Source organism: Sciurus vulgaris (assembly GCF_902686455.1).
Source record: "Sciurus vulgaris genome assembly, chromosome: 5".
NCBI lineage: Eukaryota > Metazoa > Chordata > Mammalia > Rodentia > Sciuridae > Sciurus > Sciurus vulgaris.
The window spans coordinates 156,347,767-156,367,437 of NC_136465.1; the positions used below are offsets into that span (position 1 = coordinate 156,347,767).

Genomic DNA, 19,671 nt, shown 5'->3' on the forward strand with positions numbered 1-19,671 from the left:
AATTAAAAGCCTTCCAAAAAAGAAAAACCTAGGGCTCATAGGTTCTCAGCTAAGTTATATCATACCTTCACAGAAGAACTAACACCAATCTTTCTCAATTATTCCATGAAATTTAAAGAGATGGAACATTACCAAATACATTTTATGAAGACCAAAACCAGACAAAGACATATCAAAGAAAGAAAACTACAGACCAATACACCTGATGAACACAGATACAAAACTCCTTAATGAAATGGCCAACAAATAAATGAAAAAATGTTCAATACCTCTAGCAATCAAGGAAATGCAAATCAAAACTACACTAAGATTTCATCTCACTCCAGTCAGAATGGCAATGGTCAAGAATACAAACAATAAATGCTGGTGAGGTTGTGGGGAAAAAGGTACACTTGTACACTGTTGGTGGGACCGCTTACTAGTACAATTACTCTGGAAAGCAGTACGGAGAGTCCTCAAAAAACTAAGGATGAAAAAAAAAAACAAAACAAAAAAACTAAGGATGGAACCATATGACCCAGCTATCCCATGCCTTGGTATTTTCACAAAGGACCTAAATTCAGAATACTTTAGCAACATAGCCACCTCAATGTTTATAGCAGCACAATTCACAACAGATAATTTATGAATCAATCCACAAGAGCAAATTATGACTGACAATAGATTAATTGGGGGAAGGAAAAAAAATAACAATGAATTGAAAACTATTACCCTATGTAAATGTATGATTACACAAATGGTATGCCTCTACTTCATGTACAGAGAAACAAGATGTATCCCATTGGTTTACAATAAAAATAAATTTAAAAAAGAAAAAAAAATATACATGATATGTATGTGTATATGGTATGCACACACATACACACACACACACACACACAGAATGAAGTTCTACTCAGCCATCAAAAAAATGAAATTATGATATTTGCCAATAAATGGATGGAAATGGAGACTACCATGCTGAGTGAAATAAGTCAAACTCAGAAACTCAAAGGTTGAATGTCTTCTCTCATATGCAGAAGCCAGAGTAAAATGAAAGAAAAGGAAAGAGAAGGATAGGGTAATATAAAGAATCAATCAAATATAAATTAACAGATGAGCAAAAGGAAATCAAGAGTAGAGGAAGGAGAATGGGAGAAGAGGGAGGATGGAAGGGGGAAAGGTGGAGGGAAAAAGGTGGGTTTCATGCACTGAAACTGATATCCACGAATGTATGAGTTTGTTAGGATGAACCCAACTACTATGTATAACTCTAAAGCTCTAATAAGAAATGAACACCACTATTATGTATAATTCTAATGCATCAATTAAAATTTTTTTTGAAAAAAAAAAAAAAAAAAAAAAAAAACACTCTCTTTTTGGCTTTCCTATGGATAGAAATTATAAAACATGACCAAGCAAATGGCCAGTGTGATTCCCAGGCAGTCAGCTCAGAAATGGGAAGTTCAGCCCATTAGGCAACAGGGAAAATTAAGCCAAGGTTCTGGTTTTACATGTCCATGTATTAAAATGTGACTACGTTTAGAACTTAAAAACAAGCATAAACTGAACACCTGGACTATATCTAATACCATGACAAGTGTTACAGAATTAAAAAAAAAATCCCTGCTTGCCAAAGTGATCAAAGTGATGAAGAAAAACAAGAGATACAGAGAAAACAACTAAGTGTTGAGAGGCAGGCAGGGAAAGAAATCAGTCAGTAACAAGAATGAAGAAATAAATTTTTAAAATCTTACCAGAAGTGATCCCAAGTTTTGTTAGTCACTAGATTTCCTGTCCAGCTATGAGATATTTCATGTGCAATAACCTAAGGGAAATATTATTGATTAGTAGTAAAACTGATTGCCTTATTCTAAAACAAGCTATTATTTAAGCATTCCTGTTCTTTTAACTCCTCATTATTCAATTCTTTTAAATATATATCAGGGGTTGGGGATAAAACTCTATGGTAGAGTGGTCACCTATCATGTGGGTTTAATCCCCATCACCAAAAAAAAAGAAAAGAAAAAAAAAAAAAAAAGCCATGTGTGAGTGTATTTATTCACTCATTCAGGGAATTACTCAGTTCAAGAAAAAAAAGTAATTTAACCAAAAAAATATGGCATAATTAAAATCATCAGAAAAGAAAAAAAATATTGTTAAATGAATATATCGCTCATTGAATATTTCACGTGAATTATGTTTTCTTAGGTCTGTTAATCTAATTCTTAGCATAACAGTGTCTTGTGAGGAGAATTCCCAAGTTATCTTTCATAACCAGGTTAAATATTATAATACCATTCATATTGTATAGTCAGTTATTTAATACTTCTTGAGGAAAAGATCATAATCAGAAATTTTGACTTACATTGGAAAGTGACTTATCACCTGCCTAAAAAGAGAGAGAAAATATCTTAGTATTTCAGTAATCAAATTACAGGTTATATTTTAAAGACTGCATACCTTCCATCTAGTACACTGGCATTGACAGCCCACTCTACCATGGCACTTCAAAGGGTCAAAAGAGATAAACATTGAGGGAAAAAAAATCCAGGACTAAAAAACAGCATTATTCTTTCTTTTCCTAATCCTAAGAAATTTTTCTACTGCCAGGAGGGCCAGTATACTGGTTTCTCACTACCAGGAATTTCTTCAACTTCAATTTGGATATCTGCTCTTATTTACCCATCATGTTCTTTCTCTCCTTATCACCTGCAATATATTTCAGAAAAGCTTATGGGATTCTTTGTATTCTGTGGTGTATTTCATTTTTACTTAGCTGCTACTCCATTAGTCATTTGGTTCTAGAAGGACTCAAAGTAGCTTACAAGGCATATAGAATACAGCAAGAGACTGTGGGCCTAATCCTTTCCTATACATACTACACTTAGCTTCTGCTTTTGTCTTATTAGTATCTTTGTGTCAATTGTAAATGGTGTCATTTCTTTTTCTGGATACATAAGTCATCAATGGACTATTGTTACATAGCATCCCCATTCCCAACACCCAAATACCATGAACAAAATACCCTCTTTCCTCACATGGACAAATCATTTTCTTTCAAAAAGTGAAATTTGATAACCAAAATGAGTACTAAAATAAGAAACAAGAGTTCTATAAATAAGGAAAGATATTTTAAAAAATATACTAGGAGTCTAAAGTTCTTCCTATTTATTTTTGAGGAAATCTGAATTTCAAACAAGAAATATTTACACTTACCAGGAGAGTAGGAGTTACAAAAGTAAGGCAAGGGTTCTCCATGCCACCATAAGGGAAGGATGGGGGCAACACCAACAGGTCATACTGCCCCCATACATACGGTCCTCCCAGATCTTCTGCAATTTTAAGCATAGATTCAGTCTGAAAAATTAATGCATACATATTTGTATGTCTTAATTATTGCCAAAATAATTTCTTAAAAGTGTATGTTGCTTTCTATGAAGGTTATGAGTTAATGAGGCTTATTTTAAACGAAAGTGATAAAAAAAGTGTAGTAACTTCAAATTCATACAAAATAAGACATTCTTGGTTCTTTCACTATATTACTTAAAACCATCATATCACATTCAAAATCTTTAATTTCCTGTCTACTACAATTATTTAGAAATATGACCAACCTCAGAAAATTCATAAGCAGATTTTTCCACTTGCTCTTTCTCAGACCATACCAAAGTTCTTGGGCCAATTTGCCTGCAAAATTAAAAAAGTTTTATGAAAAAAAAATTCAAGGCAAATCATTTACCTGATTCTAGAAAGGACTTTAAATCTCGTACATAGCTCTTATTAAGTGGAATTGAATTGACCATGTGTTCCTGGGAAGAGATGAGTTTAAATGGCCTGAGATACAAACTTGCTGTTACACATGCAGCTCTCTATGGAAGCCCAGTCTGAGTAAAAGGAAAACCAAGACATGAGGTGTCCCCAAAGGTTAGCTTACTGGCTCTTGTAAGATCTCTAGGGATCTAGTTTCCTCTTTCAATCACAACCATGGAAACCCTTCTTGTAGCTCAAAAAAGATTATTCCAGAACAAGATAAAAACAGTGTTATGCACTTAAAAGTTGAACACTCTCATTTAAGAAACAAACAGAAAAGGTACAACATGGATGAACCTCGAGGATGTCACACTAAATAAGCTGTTCACAAAAAGATAAATACTCTGATTCTACTTACATGAAGTATCTAAAGTAGTCAAATTCATAGGAACAGAAAGTGTACTGGGGGAAGGGGGAAAAGAGTCATTTAATGGGTAGAGTTTTGGATTTGCAAGATGAAGTTCCCGAGATTTGTTTCACAATGATGTGAATACACTTAACACCACTGAACTGCACACTTAACACCACTGAACTGCACACTTACAAAAGGTTAAAATGTACATTTTACAATAAAAACAACGAAGAAGAAACAAACAGAACTATGTATCACACCTACAGTGTTAGAACTCAAAAGTATTTTTTCATTTAAATTTTGTCTTAAACATTTTATTTGATACTATATCTCAAACAAGATTTTGCCTTGGCATTCTGCTCCAGAGGCAGGAGTTTCTGGAACAGTGCTTCTTAAGCTTATGTGCATATAAATTATCTGGGACATTTTTTAAATATAAATTTTGATTTCTAACCAACTCCCAGAGAAGGCCAAAGCTATTGGTGTGCAGACAACAATGAGTGTAGTATCAATGGTAATTAGTGCTAACCACTATAAAATTTAGTAAGAGCCACAAATGCAAGCCATGAATATAATTTGAAATTGCCCAGTAGCCACATTTAAAAAAAAAAAGCAAAAGAAACAAATTAATGTTAATAACAATTTTTAATCCAATAGACCCAAAAATGTTATCATTTCAACATGCAATCGATAAAAAAATTAAAATATCTTACATTTTTATATGGCTTTAGAAATCTAGCATGTATCTAGCACATTTCAATTTGGATGTGTTGCATTCCAAATGCTCGATAACATCATGTATGCAGTATAACTGGTTACTGGACAGTACAGGTCTAGCTGCACCTAGGTTTGAGTCTTGGCTCTGACATTTCCAAGTTGTGTTAATAAACTCACAGAGCAACAGTTTCTTCTTGGTAAAACAGAAACAAATAATCGTACTTACTCCACAGAGTTGAGGAAACAATGAGATAAATGCACTAGAGTTAAGACATAAGAACTTGTAAAGGGCAATTGCTATGAAAATTACTAAAATTATAATTTACTGAGAGCCTGCTTTCCATATGTTAGGTCTGTTAATTCTCACAAAAATTCTTTGAAATACATATTATTTTCTGTTTTCCCGGTTTAAAAAAAAAAAAAAAAAAAAAAATGAAACTCAAAGAGGCAGTGAGTTGCCCAAGGATAGAGCTAAGAACTATTGGAGATGAGACCTAAATTTGTTTGTCTGACTTCTCTATTGTGTTCACACTTCTAGTAATTTAAAGATTATGGTTACTGTAAATATTCTTAATTTTCAGTTGTTTAAAAATAAGAAAAAACAAACAAGAAAAAAGAGCACTCTAGCTATTGGTAAAACTCTAGCTACTGGTAAAATTTTTAACAAAATACTTTATACTTCTATACTATTCATAGACTTCCAAGTGCCTTAACGTTTTTTATCTTGTTTGTTTCATATAAACACCCTACAAGGCTGGAGAGGCAGATTTTATAATTATAAAATTTATAATTAGAATGAGAAAATGAAGATTATAAGAAACAACTCATTCAAACTTATATTAGAAAGTAGATGTCAAACCAAAGGTAAGAGCATGCTTACCTTATTCTATAATACCTGGAAAAATGTAAGAGGCAGGTAGTAAAGATTTTTTTAGTTTAAAATTTGTGGCCAAACATTTTACAACTGGATTTGAATTTTTCTAGAGTTGTCAGCTTGATATCTTGAAAAACACACAAATGGGCTACCTATCAATCCTGACAGATTTAAGGTGCCCATAAACCTCAAAATTTGTTCAAAAGCTCACCTGCTTTCTAATGCTCCAACAACTAAAGCAATCAGGTAGCAGGGTATTGGAACCTAAAGGGGGCAAAGACACATACCACATGCTTGGATTAGTGTTTTAAAAATAATACAGGGTCAGACAATTCATATTTCAAATCAAGTAAATTCCCTTTCAAATTTCCTTTTGTACTTCTCAAATAGTTCTCATTTTTAAGGGGCCAAACAGTTCAAAATTATAATGCAAAACATTTCAAAACATCTATTTTCCCTTTATTCCAACAAAGGAAAGCTTCTGACATGTGAAAACCATGTTTGTACATAGCCTTAAAAAGGTACTTTCAAACATTTCTCAAAAAGTAACATAAGAAAGCAATTGTGCTTTTTCCTTATGCTTTTTTTCTTGACTTTTAAAACTTCATATTTTTAATTTAAAAAATTCCTTTATGTTTTAAACCAGCAATGAGTGGATGCCAAAGTTATGGGAATTTGGAAACCCAGAAGCTGGGTTTAGAGCAAAACTGTCCATTGGTGAATCAGTTATTAAAAGATGCATGCACACATGCACGCACACACACACACACACACACACACACACACACACACACACACACACACACTCATCCACATTCTATTTGTTAAAGGTCAAAGATACAAGTCCAATTACCAGCTGCATAGAAATTTTAACTTACAGGATGATAACACAGCTCTTTCTCAGTCTAAGACAGCTCTTCCATTTGTAAACACCCTTAACAGCCACATGATCACACAGTGGCTCCACAGCAAGCAAACATGCAACTACTTAAAAGAGGAAGCTTGCTTCTGACTAGACTGAGGGAAAACGGAATCAGGGCTTTCTTGCTATGCCTATCCAGTAACCTGTTTCTTCAATATAACACCTTCTCTAAATGGAACAAACTCCTCTAAAAGCACAAAAGAAAAATAAAAACAAAAGAAAAGCTGTTCTTTAAATTTTTGAAACGTTTCAAGAGTTCTTTTGCTCTCTGGGTGGGTAAAAGCTCTTTGCAGATCACTAGATGCTGTGATCTTACTTTTTGGCTGAATCTGTATATTTTCCTGCTTGGGTCTTCTGGGTCAGGTGCTTCTCCATCACGAATAGCACTCATAAGTGCCACCAATTCTTTAGGGACAGACACCTAATGAAAAATAAAAGTCATTTCTAGTCATAAATAAAAGGGCCTATGTATCAAACTACATAATGTAAAATAATATTTGCTCCCCTTCTTGACTATCCATATAGTAAACAGACTATCAACTCAAAAGTACATACTTGTTAGTTTTGTAAAGAGAAAGAATATGTAAAACTGGCTTCTTTAAAAACAAACATGAAATACCTATCCATCCATCTCTGCATATTAAGAGCACAATTTTGGTACAAACTAGATTAAAATCCAAGCTCTGCAATCTACTAACTGTACACTTGGAAAAAAAAAAATCTCCCTGAGCCTCAACTTCCCCATTAAATATGGGTGAAACTTCACAGGTTTTCTGTAAGAAATAAATAATAGAAATGAAGAGCCCAGCACCATGCCTGGCTGTGGAAGTCACCAGCTCAGCCCCCTCTGTACCTCCAAGCCAAATGCTATACTCATTGTATGACAGAACAGTTTTGAACAACTTTATATGTAAAACATAAACTTGGGGTTATATAATAGAACTTTGAGGGTAGAAACTGTAAGAAACTAAAATTTATTACCAAAAACTGTGACATCAATTTTCTCTGGAAAATTATATGGAAAATATACTTATGGGGTAAACTATGGGGTCACCTAAGTATGTAACTTAGCTCCCTGATTCTGAAAGTTTGATTTCTTATAAATGTCAGAATAAAGGACTATCCCTTGGGTTTTTAAGATCTAGCAAGCATATATTCCAGCACAAGCCTGACTGTCCCTTCTTTTTTTTATGACTTAGGGCCCCGAACTTTGACTGAGACAGGCACAGAATTTGGAGCACTTGAACCAATGTTACAACAATCAGAATTTAGGAACTAACTTGGTTTCATTTCCTCTCTTTGTTTAGATAGACACATGTTACAGACAGGTTGTGAGGTTGTAAGACTTGCTTGAGGTCATCAGTGAAGAAGAGTCCAGAACCTATGGTTCTTTGCCTCCAAGTTTAACATTCTACAGCATTATACTAGATGTGGTTTCTGGGATGATCTGGGAATCAAGAAGCCCCATAAATACAGATTGAGCCTCATTTTCTGTACTTGGTTTAAGTAGCTCAAGCCTCTGGGATGGTGTTATTAACTGCAGTCTACTTTTTTCCCAAAAGATTAGCAGTACCTCCAACAGGAATAATTGGAAATGTATTGAGAGAAGCCCATAATATATGCCCATTAAGAAATCTAGATATTTACATGGCTATCGAATGCATTTATAAAAACTTTTAATCCTGCAAATGTCAATTATTAAGGGTTCAAAAAGAAAGGTCCCCAATTCTTGTTTTTAGATCCAGAATTATGAATTCCTTTTATAAAATGAGAATGGTATCCATTTTCTTTTGTCACTCAATGTTTAAAACTGCCTATAAAACTGAGATTCAGAATGAGGTCCATAGGCTCTTGTCATATTTCAGGCAGATATTTTTAGTGCAAAAAATTTAATTATCGTCCTTATCGCTTAGACCACATTTACTTTTCATTTAATTCAGTTAACAACTGTGAGGCTTACCTCTGCAGTGTAGGTTAGTTTCACAGAAGGGGTGTCCTGGCAAGGAAGAATTGCTCTGCAGTGGATAGCCTGGGAGGGGGAGGAAAAGAAATAGTTATTTCTCTTTCTCCTAAACCAAGTCATTAGGAAAACATTAAAATTATAGCACTTTTCTTAGAAATATTCTTTTAAAAAACAAAATTAGCTCTCTCATCTCTTGAGTTTCTTAAAATAGCAAAAATAGATCTGTGGATTAAAAAAAATCGGATTTTCCCTTTTAATTTAGGATCGACCCTCACATTTCAGTTGAAGCATGAAGTCAACTATTAAGCAGTATTTCTGACTGTTCTGTATTGTAGCAGTGCCCAGGGAGAAGTTCTGAGGAACCTGGAGAATAAGGACTCCATAACAAAATAAATTTGACAACCACAGCAGATTACACTTCTGTCTCAGAAAGTTACTAGGAACATTAGCCTTCTGAAGGTTCTAGAAAAACCTACCAAAAAAGAAACCTGCCCGGGTTGGGGCTGTAGTTCAGTGGTAGAGCCCTGACTAGCATGTACCCTAGGTTCCATCCCAGCAGTGGGAAAAAAGAAAAAGGGAGAGAGGGAAAGAAAGAAAAGAAAGAAACCTGATTCTTCACACTAATTTTAACATGAAATCCATTTTTCTTTGGTTAGTTATTAACATCTAATGAAATGCCAGTGTTTTGAGGAAAACATTGAGAAATGAAACTAACATCTTGACATTTCATCTTACAGCACATTCTGAAAGTAACAACAGGAAACTTAAAAAGAGGGAGAAAAAAAATGCTATTTATGAATACCATATAAACATATTCATTCTCATATTTTGTAAAATATTTCTCTGCTTCCACAACAAGCTGATTCTATCAAGAAAAAAGGCCAGAGAACCTACAATTTCATAAGCTGGCCTATTATCAAATAAGTCTGTGTCTATCTCTGAGAAGCAAAGAAACCCCAGCTTCAATGAGACAATCTACTGAACTTAAAAGAAAACTAACACTCCTCTGTGAAGCTGATAAAAATCCTTGACTTCTTAAAACTCCCAGACTCCAGTCCTTCTCACCAGATCTAGAAGATTCCCCAAAGACATGAGCTCCCAGAGTACCTCTAGATGAATTAACAAGGACTAGAAGACACACCTGGTTCTCTCTCCTAAAAAAAGGCTTCAAGATCAGGCCTCTAGAGTTCCTAAATGGACTGCAGATGGGGGTGTTTATATGTATTTCATAGGATAGGAACAAACCCAGGCAAATATGCATAAAGAACAACAGTAAGCAAATTCTTTAAGCAAAATTACATCTACATGTTTCTTGCCAACTGGAATTCCTTAACTTAGTTGAAATCTCATTCCTATGTTTCAAACGTTGCTGCCAATAAGAAAAAATATATTTAAAATATACATTCTAGTTACTCACAAATATTATATTTCCTTTTAAAAAATAAATCTATACTGCTTTTTTAACTTTTATTTTATTTATTTTTTATGTGGTGCTGAGGATCAAGCCAGTGCCTCAAATGTGCTAGTCAAGTGCTCTCCCACCGAGGCACTACCCCAGGCAACAAATATTACATTTCTTGCTTTAAACTTATAGATAATCTATGAGAAATATCAATTGAAAATCAGGTCTTATTAAGAGATAAAGCCAGGAATGGTGGCATGTGCCTGTAATCCCAGGAACTTGAGAGATTTAGGTGGAAGGATCAAAAGTTCAAGGCCAGCCTCAGTGACTACAAGACCTTGTCTCAAAATAAAAAGGGCTGGGGATGTATCTCAGTGATAGAGCACAGCTAGGCTCAATCTGCATTACTGCCAATACAAAGGAAGAGAGAGAGAGTACACGATTTGTATATTCTTGTTAGAACATTGTGTCTCTTCCAGATTACTGAATGTTTCTTAGATTAAAAAGATACTTTAAGTAGCCCTACAAGGTAAATGTGTCTAAATCATGTTTCATTGTTTATATACTTTGAGTCAAATGTGAGCCTAACATGATATCTATCATACAGGAAGAGGAGGATTAAATACACAAAGTATCTAACACAGTGCCTAGAAACACAGTAAAATGTAATAAGTGAGTTTCTTTAATTTTAACCATAAATTGATTATTAACAAAATTAGATCTTTTTTTTTTTTAGAAGACAGTTTGATACTTACTATCCTTGTGGCAGATTATCTCTAATTATATGGTTATTTGTCCTCAGTATGTGTTTGTTTTTTAAACTGGGGTTGGGGGTAAGTAGGGCTTGAACCCAGGGTACTCTATCACTGAGCTACATCCCCAGTACTTTTTATTTTCTTATTTTGAGGCAGGGTCTCACTAAATTGCTAGACTGGCCTCAAACTTATTGTCCTCCTATCTCAGTCTCTTGAGTCACTGGGATTATAGGTGTACACCATTATACCCAGCTTATCTGTCTTTACTTTGAAAATGGAAAACAGAAGTAGTTAAATGATATCATTTTAAAAGTACCTTTAATATATTTACATAATAAACACATCTGTAAACATATAAGGAAAATCTGGAAAAGCTGCACTCCAAACTTAATGGTGTTTTACCTCCAGAGAGTAATGTCCAGAGATGATTAGGAATTTGATCTTTCACTTTCCTCCATTTTACTGTTAGCATTTTCATAATAAGTACTTATCACTTTTGTTTTACTAATGTTTCTTCTTGCATTTTATGACCATTTATTGAGTTTCCACTCTATGGCAAGTTCTATGCTAGGCGCAAGGGATGTAAATATAAATAAGATCAAATACACCAATGTAGATAGTTTCCAAATTAAAGGACACTTATTTTAAAAAATAATACATGAATTAATAGCGAGATCTCTCGCTATTAAATTAGTATCTTGTTTTATAACATAAAATAGACAATATGTTATATAAGACCCATATATTCATAAGACCACTGTCTGCCTTGCTTCATTAAACTGCTTGAGCTGGGAATTTCCTGTGTAATACATCATTCTAGAATCCTTTTTACCTGGCATTGACTAAAGAGATACGGGTGTTCCTTTCCAGAGGTTTGTTCAGGAGTGAGCCATTGAAGAGCAGATGATTTTGGAGATGTCTCAAAAGAAATTTCTATAACAACCTCTTGATTTCTGTATGAAACAAATCAACATATTAGTAGAATATAATTCTAACTAAAATTTAAATTCATATTACATACAGTGAATAATATAAATAACATCGCATGAGGTCTTGTTACTGATTGAGAGTTCTAGGAATACTACACCCTAGTTAAGTTTGCTTTCCTACCAGAAGGCCACTCTGTGGGTCCTTTACATTCTACTGTGCTAATGAAGATGTATTAGTTGAGTGCCCCACAGTGTTTCACATACTATGTATTTGTGATATTATTGTCATACATTTATGACAGTGAGGAAGTGGCAAAAATAATTTTGGAAGCTCCACTACCACAGTGGTAGTGGAACTTTTGACTATCCAAGACACAATACAGAGCAGTGCTGATTTGCAAACTGCAACATGTTAAGTCAAGAAATTAAGAGGAAGCGTTCAGAAACTTGTAGTGTCTTTTTTTTTTTAAGTTTGTTATGAATTATGCGCATGTGTGCATATGCATGTGTGTGTGTGTATGTGTGTGTGCGGTGCTGAGAATCAAACCCAGTGCCTCACATGTGCCAGGCAAGTGCTTTTCCACTGAGCTACACCCCCTACAGTGTCATAGCGTCATTTTTGTCTGTTGAATCTAATAATATAATCTCTTTCATTATTTCTTCTTCCTACTAATTCATATGTACTGCATTTTACAAAAACATCAGTCTATGATAGGCTAGAGAAAATATTAACTAGTCCTTCACCCCACGAGTTTCAGAAGCACTGCTAATGAGAAAACAGTAAGAGTTCTGAAGACCAGCAGCCCAGTCTCAGTCTGGGTTTGAATCCTGACTCCACCATGTACTAATGCTGTAAATGTGGGCAAATTACTTGACCTCTTTACACCATAGTTTCTTCATCTGCAGAATGGGGTTAATGATATTTTCACAAGTTATGCTGGGCATCTCCTTTCTCTTTCTTAAAGGGAAAGAGAAGGCCAGAAAACTTTGGCCACTGGAGGTTGGGGGTAGATTGCCCTTGTACTAGGCCAATAGTCTTCACCCTCTTTCCCCTCCCCAGTGTATCCAGGGTTTAGAGAGATTCCTTATATGATAATTCCAGTTGCCATTTTCTTGACAAGTTACTTTAATCTCTGAGATTCCCTTTCTTATCTGTAAAATGAAGATCATACTGTACAGGATTACTGTAAGGATTAAAGAATACACTTATCCCAAGACGGGCACACAGTTTGCACTTCTATGTTTGGCATCATTATTATTACTCCATTAATAATAGCAGGTGGCTCTGGGACAAGGGTGAGTGTGCTGCTGGTGCTCAGCTCCAGGTTACCCTGAAAGGCCTCCTTAAGGACGGCATGCCCTGTCATTACTCCACATGAGGAGTTAAAGAAGTCACAGTGCCCAAAGTCCCATTCTTGAGAGTTTTATGCAATAAATTTCTTCAGTATTTTAAGAACATAAATTTTTACTATAAAACTTAAATCTGATCAGTAGGAATAGCATACCAATTATTACATATATAAGCAAACACAAAAGAGGAAAAATGTCTAATTTATCTTAAAATACATTTTTACCATTATTCAGCTGTAAAAGAAAAAGGATAGCACTCATACTTGCTCAGGGCAATAGGAAGAGAGATTTCCATCGGCGATCCTTTGTAACTTTGTCGTTCTCCAAGAGTGTATTTGACTTCTTGTCCATTGATCACCACTTTTTCTATTGTAAGGTCTTTTGTATCCAAAATCTAAAGTCAAATTAATATTTTTAAATAATAAAATAGTTTTAAACATCAGAAGAAACTAGTACTAGATACAGGTTAACTACAATTGATTGTAAAATGAGTTGCTTATAGAAAAAAATATAGAGTGAAATTACAGGACTAAAAAATTAGTATAAAGCTTATCTCTTGAGAATCTAAACTTCCTACAAACTTTTGGGATCTAAGGTTGGTATACATATCGTTAGGCAATTCTAGGATAGTCACACAAATTTTAGGCTCTAAGTACAAGTCAATCTAAATTAAAATCCCTTTAATTTTGTCTCCTGGAAATTGTTTTTTTTTTTTTTTTTTTTTTTTTTTTTTTGCAGTACCGGGGATTGAACCCAGGGCCCTATGCTTGCGAGGCAAGCACTCTACCAACTGAGCTATATCCCCAGCCTTCCTGGAAATTGTTATAAAAAATCTTTAAGTTTCTTTTATCCTGCCTCAATATTATCTTATAATACATCTCTTCCTAAAATTCATATAGTCCAAATCCTACAGTGTACTTTCATACATAATAGTGTACTCCTTAAGTACTTAATTTCCAAAAATTAAAACAAACCTTGGCGCTCACTAGGCAGATAAACAGACTGTGTATCACTATGTGTTATTTAGTGAAAGCTAAGTTTTATAAGGCAACTCTGAACAAATGACCCTATGTTCTTGCTACTGCCAATTAACAACTGCTTGGGGCAGGGAGGAATGCAGCCAGTGTCTTGAGTAGTTTCATCCCTGAGCCCCAGAAACCAAATGCTTTCCTCATCTTTCAAGTAACCTCTTGTTCTGAAATCTTCAACCTTCTTGTACCAGAAACTGTTGCCAAACAACCTGAACAAGCCTCTCACAATATTTTTAAAACTTCACTTGATCCTTCTACCCAGTAACTTCTACTTCCCCTCCTTCCTTCCTAAAGAAGTGCAATCTATGGCTGCCACTTCTACTTCCTCATCAACCATTCTTCCTTTTTAGTTTGGGGTCTAGCTCTTGTGATACTGAAAAGGCAGTTTCCCTGGTCCACAGATCTTTTTATCTGTCCAATGACCTTGACCTATTGTCTACTCATAGCTCTTGAGGACCATGACACCTGGCTGAAACCCTTTCCTTGGCTTCTCTACCTTTACACATAAATGGTTCTTCTTCTTGTCTAATGCTCCTCTCTCCCTGTTCTTTCTAACTCTTGAATACAGATATGCCCCAATGTTTCAGCCTTGGTCCTTTCATTTTCTTCACTCCCTGCCTCTTACACGTGTCCACATCTTCATTTAATATCTCTTTAGCACACATGACTACCACTCTACTTCCAGAGTTGTATCCTGGCCCAGGATGTCAGCTGTACATCTGCTGATACCTACCCAACATTTCCATGGGACATACCACCTCATATTCAACAGGCTTCCAAAAATGAAACTATTATGCCCCCTAATCTCCTTTGATTTTTTTTTTTTTTTTTTTTTTTTTTTGATTCTTTCAGTGGAATTCCTTAAGATACCTAAGGTCTGAAACTCTCAAGCCACAGTAAATCTCACTTCCCAATCTCACATAGCCAATTAGGTTTTTTTCTTCATACTGTCTTCACATTTTTTTTTCTCTCATTCTACCACTGTCTAAGTCAGACCTGGTAGAACTCCCTTCTACCTCACCTCCCTACCTCTGGCATCTTCCACTCCCGCCCCCCATACCTGGCCTGGAAAAGCCCTGGCCATTAGAATGCCAAGAAACAGCCATTTCCTAGCCACCTCTCTTTTAAAAATTTTAGTTAACCATCGGGGACCAGCTCAAAAAAAAAAAATCACATGGGCAATCACTGAATTTGATTGCCATCTGTTTAATTTTCTCATAGCTTTCCTTCCTTCCTTCCTTCGCAGTCAAATTTGTTATGAGCATCATCTGTTTTCCTCCTAATGGGCAATTACTTCTTTCAGGTTACTTTCTTTTGGAGGTTCTCAAGTGTTACACTAACTCTAACTAAAACTGGCTACAGTAGCATGTTCAAAATATATGGTTTATTTAAGAATAATTGTTTCTCCTATGCCTGAGTATCTAATTTATTTTAGGAATGTAATTTGAATATCTATGTTCATCTTATTCAGACCTTATAACCATAAAGACAAATTAACTGAATCATTTCCCAGTGAAGTATATTCTATTTTTTGAATTGCCTAAATTTTTCATATCTGTTCAGAATCAGAAGAGTTGGTTATTCCAACTCTTTTTTTGTGAAATCTTTTTCATATCCTCAACGTGTGTCATAGTAGTGGGCCTACACTCTGTTATACTACTTGTTGTATTGCGTCATAACGATTTGTTCTCTACTGGACTGAAGGTGCTTAAATTGACAGAGAACATTACTTAGATTTCCATTCCCAGGGTTCAGTACAGTGCATGAAAAATAGTAGATGTCAATTAATGCATGAAGCAGGTTCTGGACTAAAAGAAAACAGAAAATGCAATTTTTAAGCTGCATATCTCAACTGTTAGGTTTAATCTTCATTTGCAAATTATGTAAGAAATTCCCCTTCAACCTTCTCTGATAAGTGCCATTAAAAATTGGTCAAAACACAATAATAAAAACAAAGGACACTACATAGATGTTAGAATTAGTATTTTTCAACAATTAGTACTTGAGTACCAACTATGTGCAAGGCCAAGATATCTACATATAGTTATAAAAAACAACCCTACTTATGGCAGGTAGTTATTGAGAATATACTTTACTATATCTCAGTGTCCTCTTTGAGTACAACAGAATTGTACTTCTGACTACTTGGACAGTTATCATGGAACATATAATTGATTCCCTTTTTGTACAGAATGGTGAGAAGTTCCATGTCAACTTTGTAATCCACTTCTTCTTAAGTGTAAAGGGTTTTATACTATGTGTCTTATTTCTACTATCTTTATTTTCTCTGCCTCCAAACTTCTTAATTATTTTTAATCTTATCATACTGTGTTATTTTAAGCAGTCTCAGATTCTTCCTGGCACAAATCAGGGTTTAAAACAGAAATCCTTATGCTTCATTAGTAAGTCTCTATGTTTTCTACTTGTTATCTACAGTCTGCAGTGATGCAAAAAACTCACAGGCTTATGTGTTAAAACCAACACCACAACCAAACCAAAACCACCTTGATATGAGCCCCAGCTCAGCCATATACTGAAGATCAGGGGCTTTGCAGTCAGAAAGAACTATGCTCAATTCCTGGATTCCAACATTTAATCATGTGTGACTTTGGCCCTGTTTGAGTCATCAACTGAAAGGATGCCTAAATAAAATTGAAAATTTCAATGAAAGAAACACATGCTTGAAAGTTATCATGAATGTTGAATACCAAACTTCAGTGTAAATAAACCAAAACTTCAAAAGGATTTTAGAAAGCTGGAAATTAGTTCCTTTTAGAGGCATCTTCAAAATTCCTAGCATCACAGATTCCCAGAATTGAACAGAAAAGAAGACATAATGTCTCTTCACCCAGTACTGGTACTGGGTCCTGCTGTGGGTGGTGGTGAGGTCTAATGCTTTCTCATCTTCAAGATAGCGCTATTATCAATATGGCACATATTAAGTTTAGGCATTGCTTTCTAATTGAATTCATTCATTAACCAAACTTCTGAGTGTCCTCTGCTTTCCAGTGCTATGCTAGAAAATTAAAATATAAAAAGATATGAAACACAGTCCCTACATTCAAGAGTGCCTAATCTTGTGGAGGAAAGAAATGAGCTCACTTCAAATGAATAAAATAAATAAAACCAAGCTCTTGGTCTCAAGTTATTGTCATAAATATGCAAAAAATTATATACAGATGTTACTGTGTACTATAAATAATCTTCCTCATACAAAATTTAACATTAATATAATTCCAGATAATTTATTAAACAGACATGCTAACCAGAAATCATTATTTTAAAATCGTACTTTACTCTAGATATGGAAATGTAAAAACAAGGGGCAAGTTTTTAGACTGGGATATTCTTTTCAAAGTTTTCCAAGTTTATGCCTACTGACTCTTGCTTACTCATGGAACAGAAGTAAAGCTTTTGATTTTTACAAGAGAGAGAGCAGTGCAAGGTCATACTAAACAGTGATGAGCTAGCAAAATTCACTTTCTTTTAATAAAGGAGAGGTGCACTGATAAAGGACTTAACTTCAGCCCTGCTAGGGCAAGGCTGTTCCTGCAATAAAAGATAGTATGGTATATCGAGAAGATCAAAGTGCAATCTACAAAGAAACAGTCACCTCCTTGCTTATAATACTTTTTTCTTTCTTTCTTATAGTACTTTTGATGATTACATATCAATACAGAAGAGTAAGAAAGATAAGGGCTTTATTAGTTCATATTAATGAACTCAAAATAAAGACTAAACAAATAAGAGACACAAAAAACCCTAACAATTCTTATCTACACTTGTAATTTTGTCCAATTATTTGACACTAATTTTCCTCCTCAATACCCGATCTGATGGTTTACTGCTGTGCTTTAGTAGATAACATCATACAGCCTCGCAAAATACAACGTATACCATCCTGCCCTGGTTAGGAGACAGAATATGACAGTCTTTTCACATCCCTTTTATTTCTAAATGTTTTTCATCAGACAATATGAGAAAGAACACTGAATATAGGTTAAAGGGCACAGATAAAAATCACTGAATATTTTATAAATCTATACAAATCTTTAAATGGTTAGAAAGCTTACACGTTATCTTCCAAGAAGTGCCGTCATTACTTGCTCCTCGGAACCAACTATTAACAAATTATATTGAGTCATCCTTAGAAAACTTGACTACCCTATCCCGCCCCTTAAATTACTAGAAGATAAGGATGATGAGAAGCAAAGGTAGGAAAGACCCTCAAGAGAAGCAGCTGCAGCTCCGCGTAGAAAGCATGGAATTTTCAAAAGCAGGGCGGAAGGAAGGATCTGGGCCTGGCAGTCCCGAGAGCCTTGAGAACGACAGGCAGAGAGATCGAGGAACAGGGCGAGTAACCCGCAGACCTGCTGGCTACAAAAAAGGTGCCTGGGAGGGAAGTCCTAGTGGGAGCAGGGATCGACTGGATACGGGCTCGGAGAGCGGGATGAGACTGGATCGAGGAAGGGGATCCGGGGGCTGAGAGCAGTCTGGGGCCTGAGCAGGGAGCTCTGGACTGCGGGCCCGAGGAAACCGGGAGGCCACGGGGCGGCGGGTAGCGCTGGGAAACTGGACGCTGAGGAGAGCGGGGGCTGCTGCGAAGATGAACGCGAAGACAGGCATGGAAGGGGCGCAGGGACGTGCCTAGGCACCCGGCAGAGGGTCTTCAGGAGGGGTGGCGGGCGTCGGGGGACGTGACCAGGCACCGGGGGCAGGGTCTTCGGGAGTGACGGGGCTGAGCAAGGGGACGCTGAGATGAGTTGGGGTAAAGAGGAGGAGCAGACCCGCGCGCGGGGCTGGGGAACTGCCGCGGCGAGGGGAGCCGGAGATCCCCAGGCCAACCGCGATGAAGGCGAGGGGGCGAGAAGAGGGTGGCGGGGAGAAGTGGCCTCTGCACACAGAAGCCCCAGTACCAGGCTGCGCAGATTGTCCTCCTGAGACTGGACCGTGAGCGCAGCCGTCCCGGTCAGCGCCCGGCGAGTGAAGTCGACGCTGCAGCGCAGGTGCAGGTGCTTGGTCCGGCAGACTGAGGCCGGAGAGGCCAAAGAACAGGTATCCACGACTTCGGGCATGGCTCTAGGAGATCCGCCGTACGCCGAAACGGACTCAGACACTCAGCGGCCGGACTTCGACTGAGAACCAGAGCAGGAGGAGGCAGGGGGAGAGGGACTCGCAGGGCACGCCGGGAAACGTAGTACCTACAAGTCGGAGGAGAGCGAGGGGCGGCGGGACGGAACTACCGGCCCCGTGGTGCAGCGCGAGCAGGCGTGCGCTAGGCTGCTTGGGAGCGTGCGTGTTAGGAGTGGTGCTGGGGTTCGGTGGGCTTCTGGAGCGCTGGGCGGTAGTGGAGGGGTGGGGTGGGCTGAGGGAGTGATAAGTGGATCCGAGAGAGAGAGAGCACTTCCATTTTAGTTCCATTCAACTTCGGTGGAAACTACGACGGAAACAAATGAATATTTTTCTGTTAGTAGTAGTAGTGAGGGCGGGGCGGGATGGAGAGAGATAAAAAGCCTATCAGAAGAGCCACTCCTGTGCGACTCCTCGTTAGTATAGTGGTGAGTATCCCCGCCTGTCACGCGGG

At 36.7% G+C, this 19,671-nt stretch overlaps 1 protein-coding gene across 2 annotated transcripts in view; it reads right to left on the reverse strand.

The window, feature by feature from the left end:
* Nucleotides 1-19,253, reverse strand: part of LTA4H (leukotriene A4 hydrolase) — a 38,448-nt gene extending 19,195 nt beyond the window's left edge. Inside the window, exons 1-10 of one of the 2 annotated variants that reach the window (XM_079142869.1) lie at nt 19,004-19,253; nt 13,320-13,450; nt 11,610-11,730; nt 8,618-8,686; nt 6,974-7,078; nt 5,947-5,999; nt 3,597-3,669; nt 3,199-3,339; nt 2,348-2,371; nt 1,737-1,807 (exon numbers count right to left, since the gene is read on the reverse strand). In XM_079142869.1, the coding sequence (XP_078998995.1) occupies nt 1,737-1,807; nt 2,348-2,371; nt 3,199-3,339; nt 3,597-3,669; nt 5,947-5,999; nt 6,974-7,078; nt 8,618-8,686; nt 11,610-11,730; nt 13,320-13,450; nt 19,004-19,162 (947 nt within the window). In that variant the 5' untranslated portion in view covers nt 19,163-19,253. The remainder of the gene's footprint in view (nt 1-1,736; nt 1,808-2,347; nt 2,372-3,198; nt 3,340-3,596; nt 3,670-5,946; nt 6,000-6,973; nt 7,079-8,617; nt 8,687-11,609; nt 11,731-13,319; nt 13,451-19,003) is intronic. The other variant, XM_079142868.1, reaches the window with a different exon arrangement.
* Nucleotides 19,254-19,671: the final 418 nt, after the last annotated feature.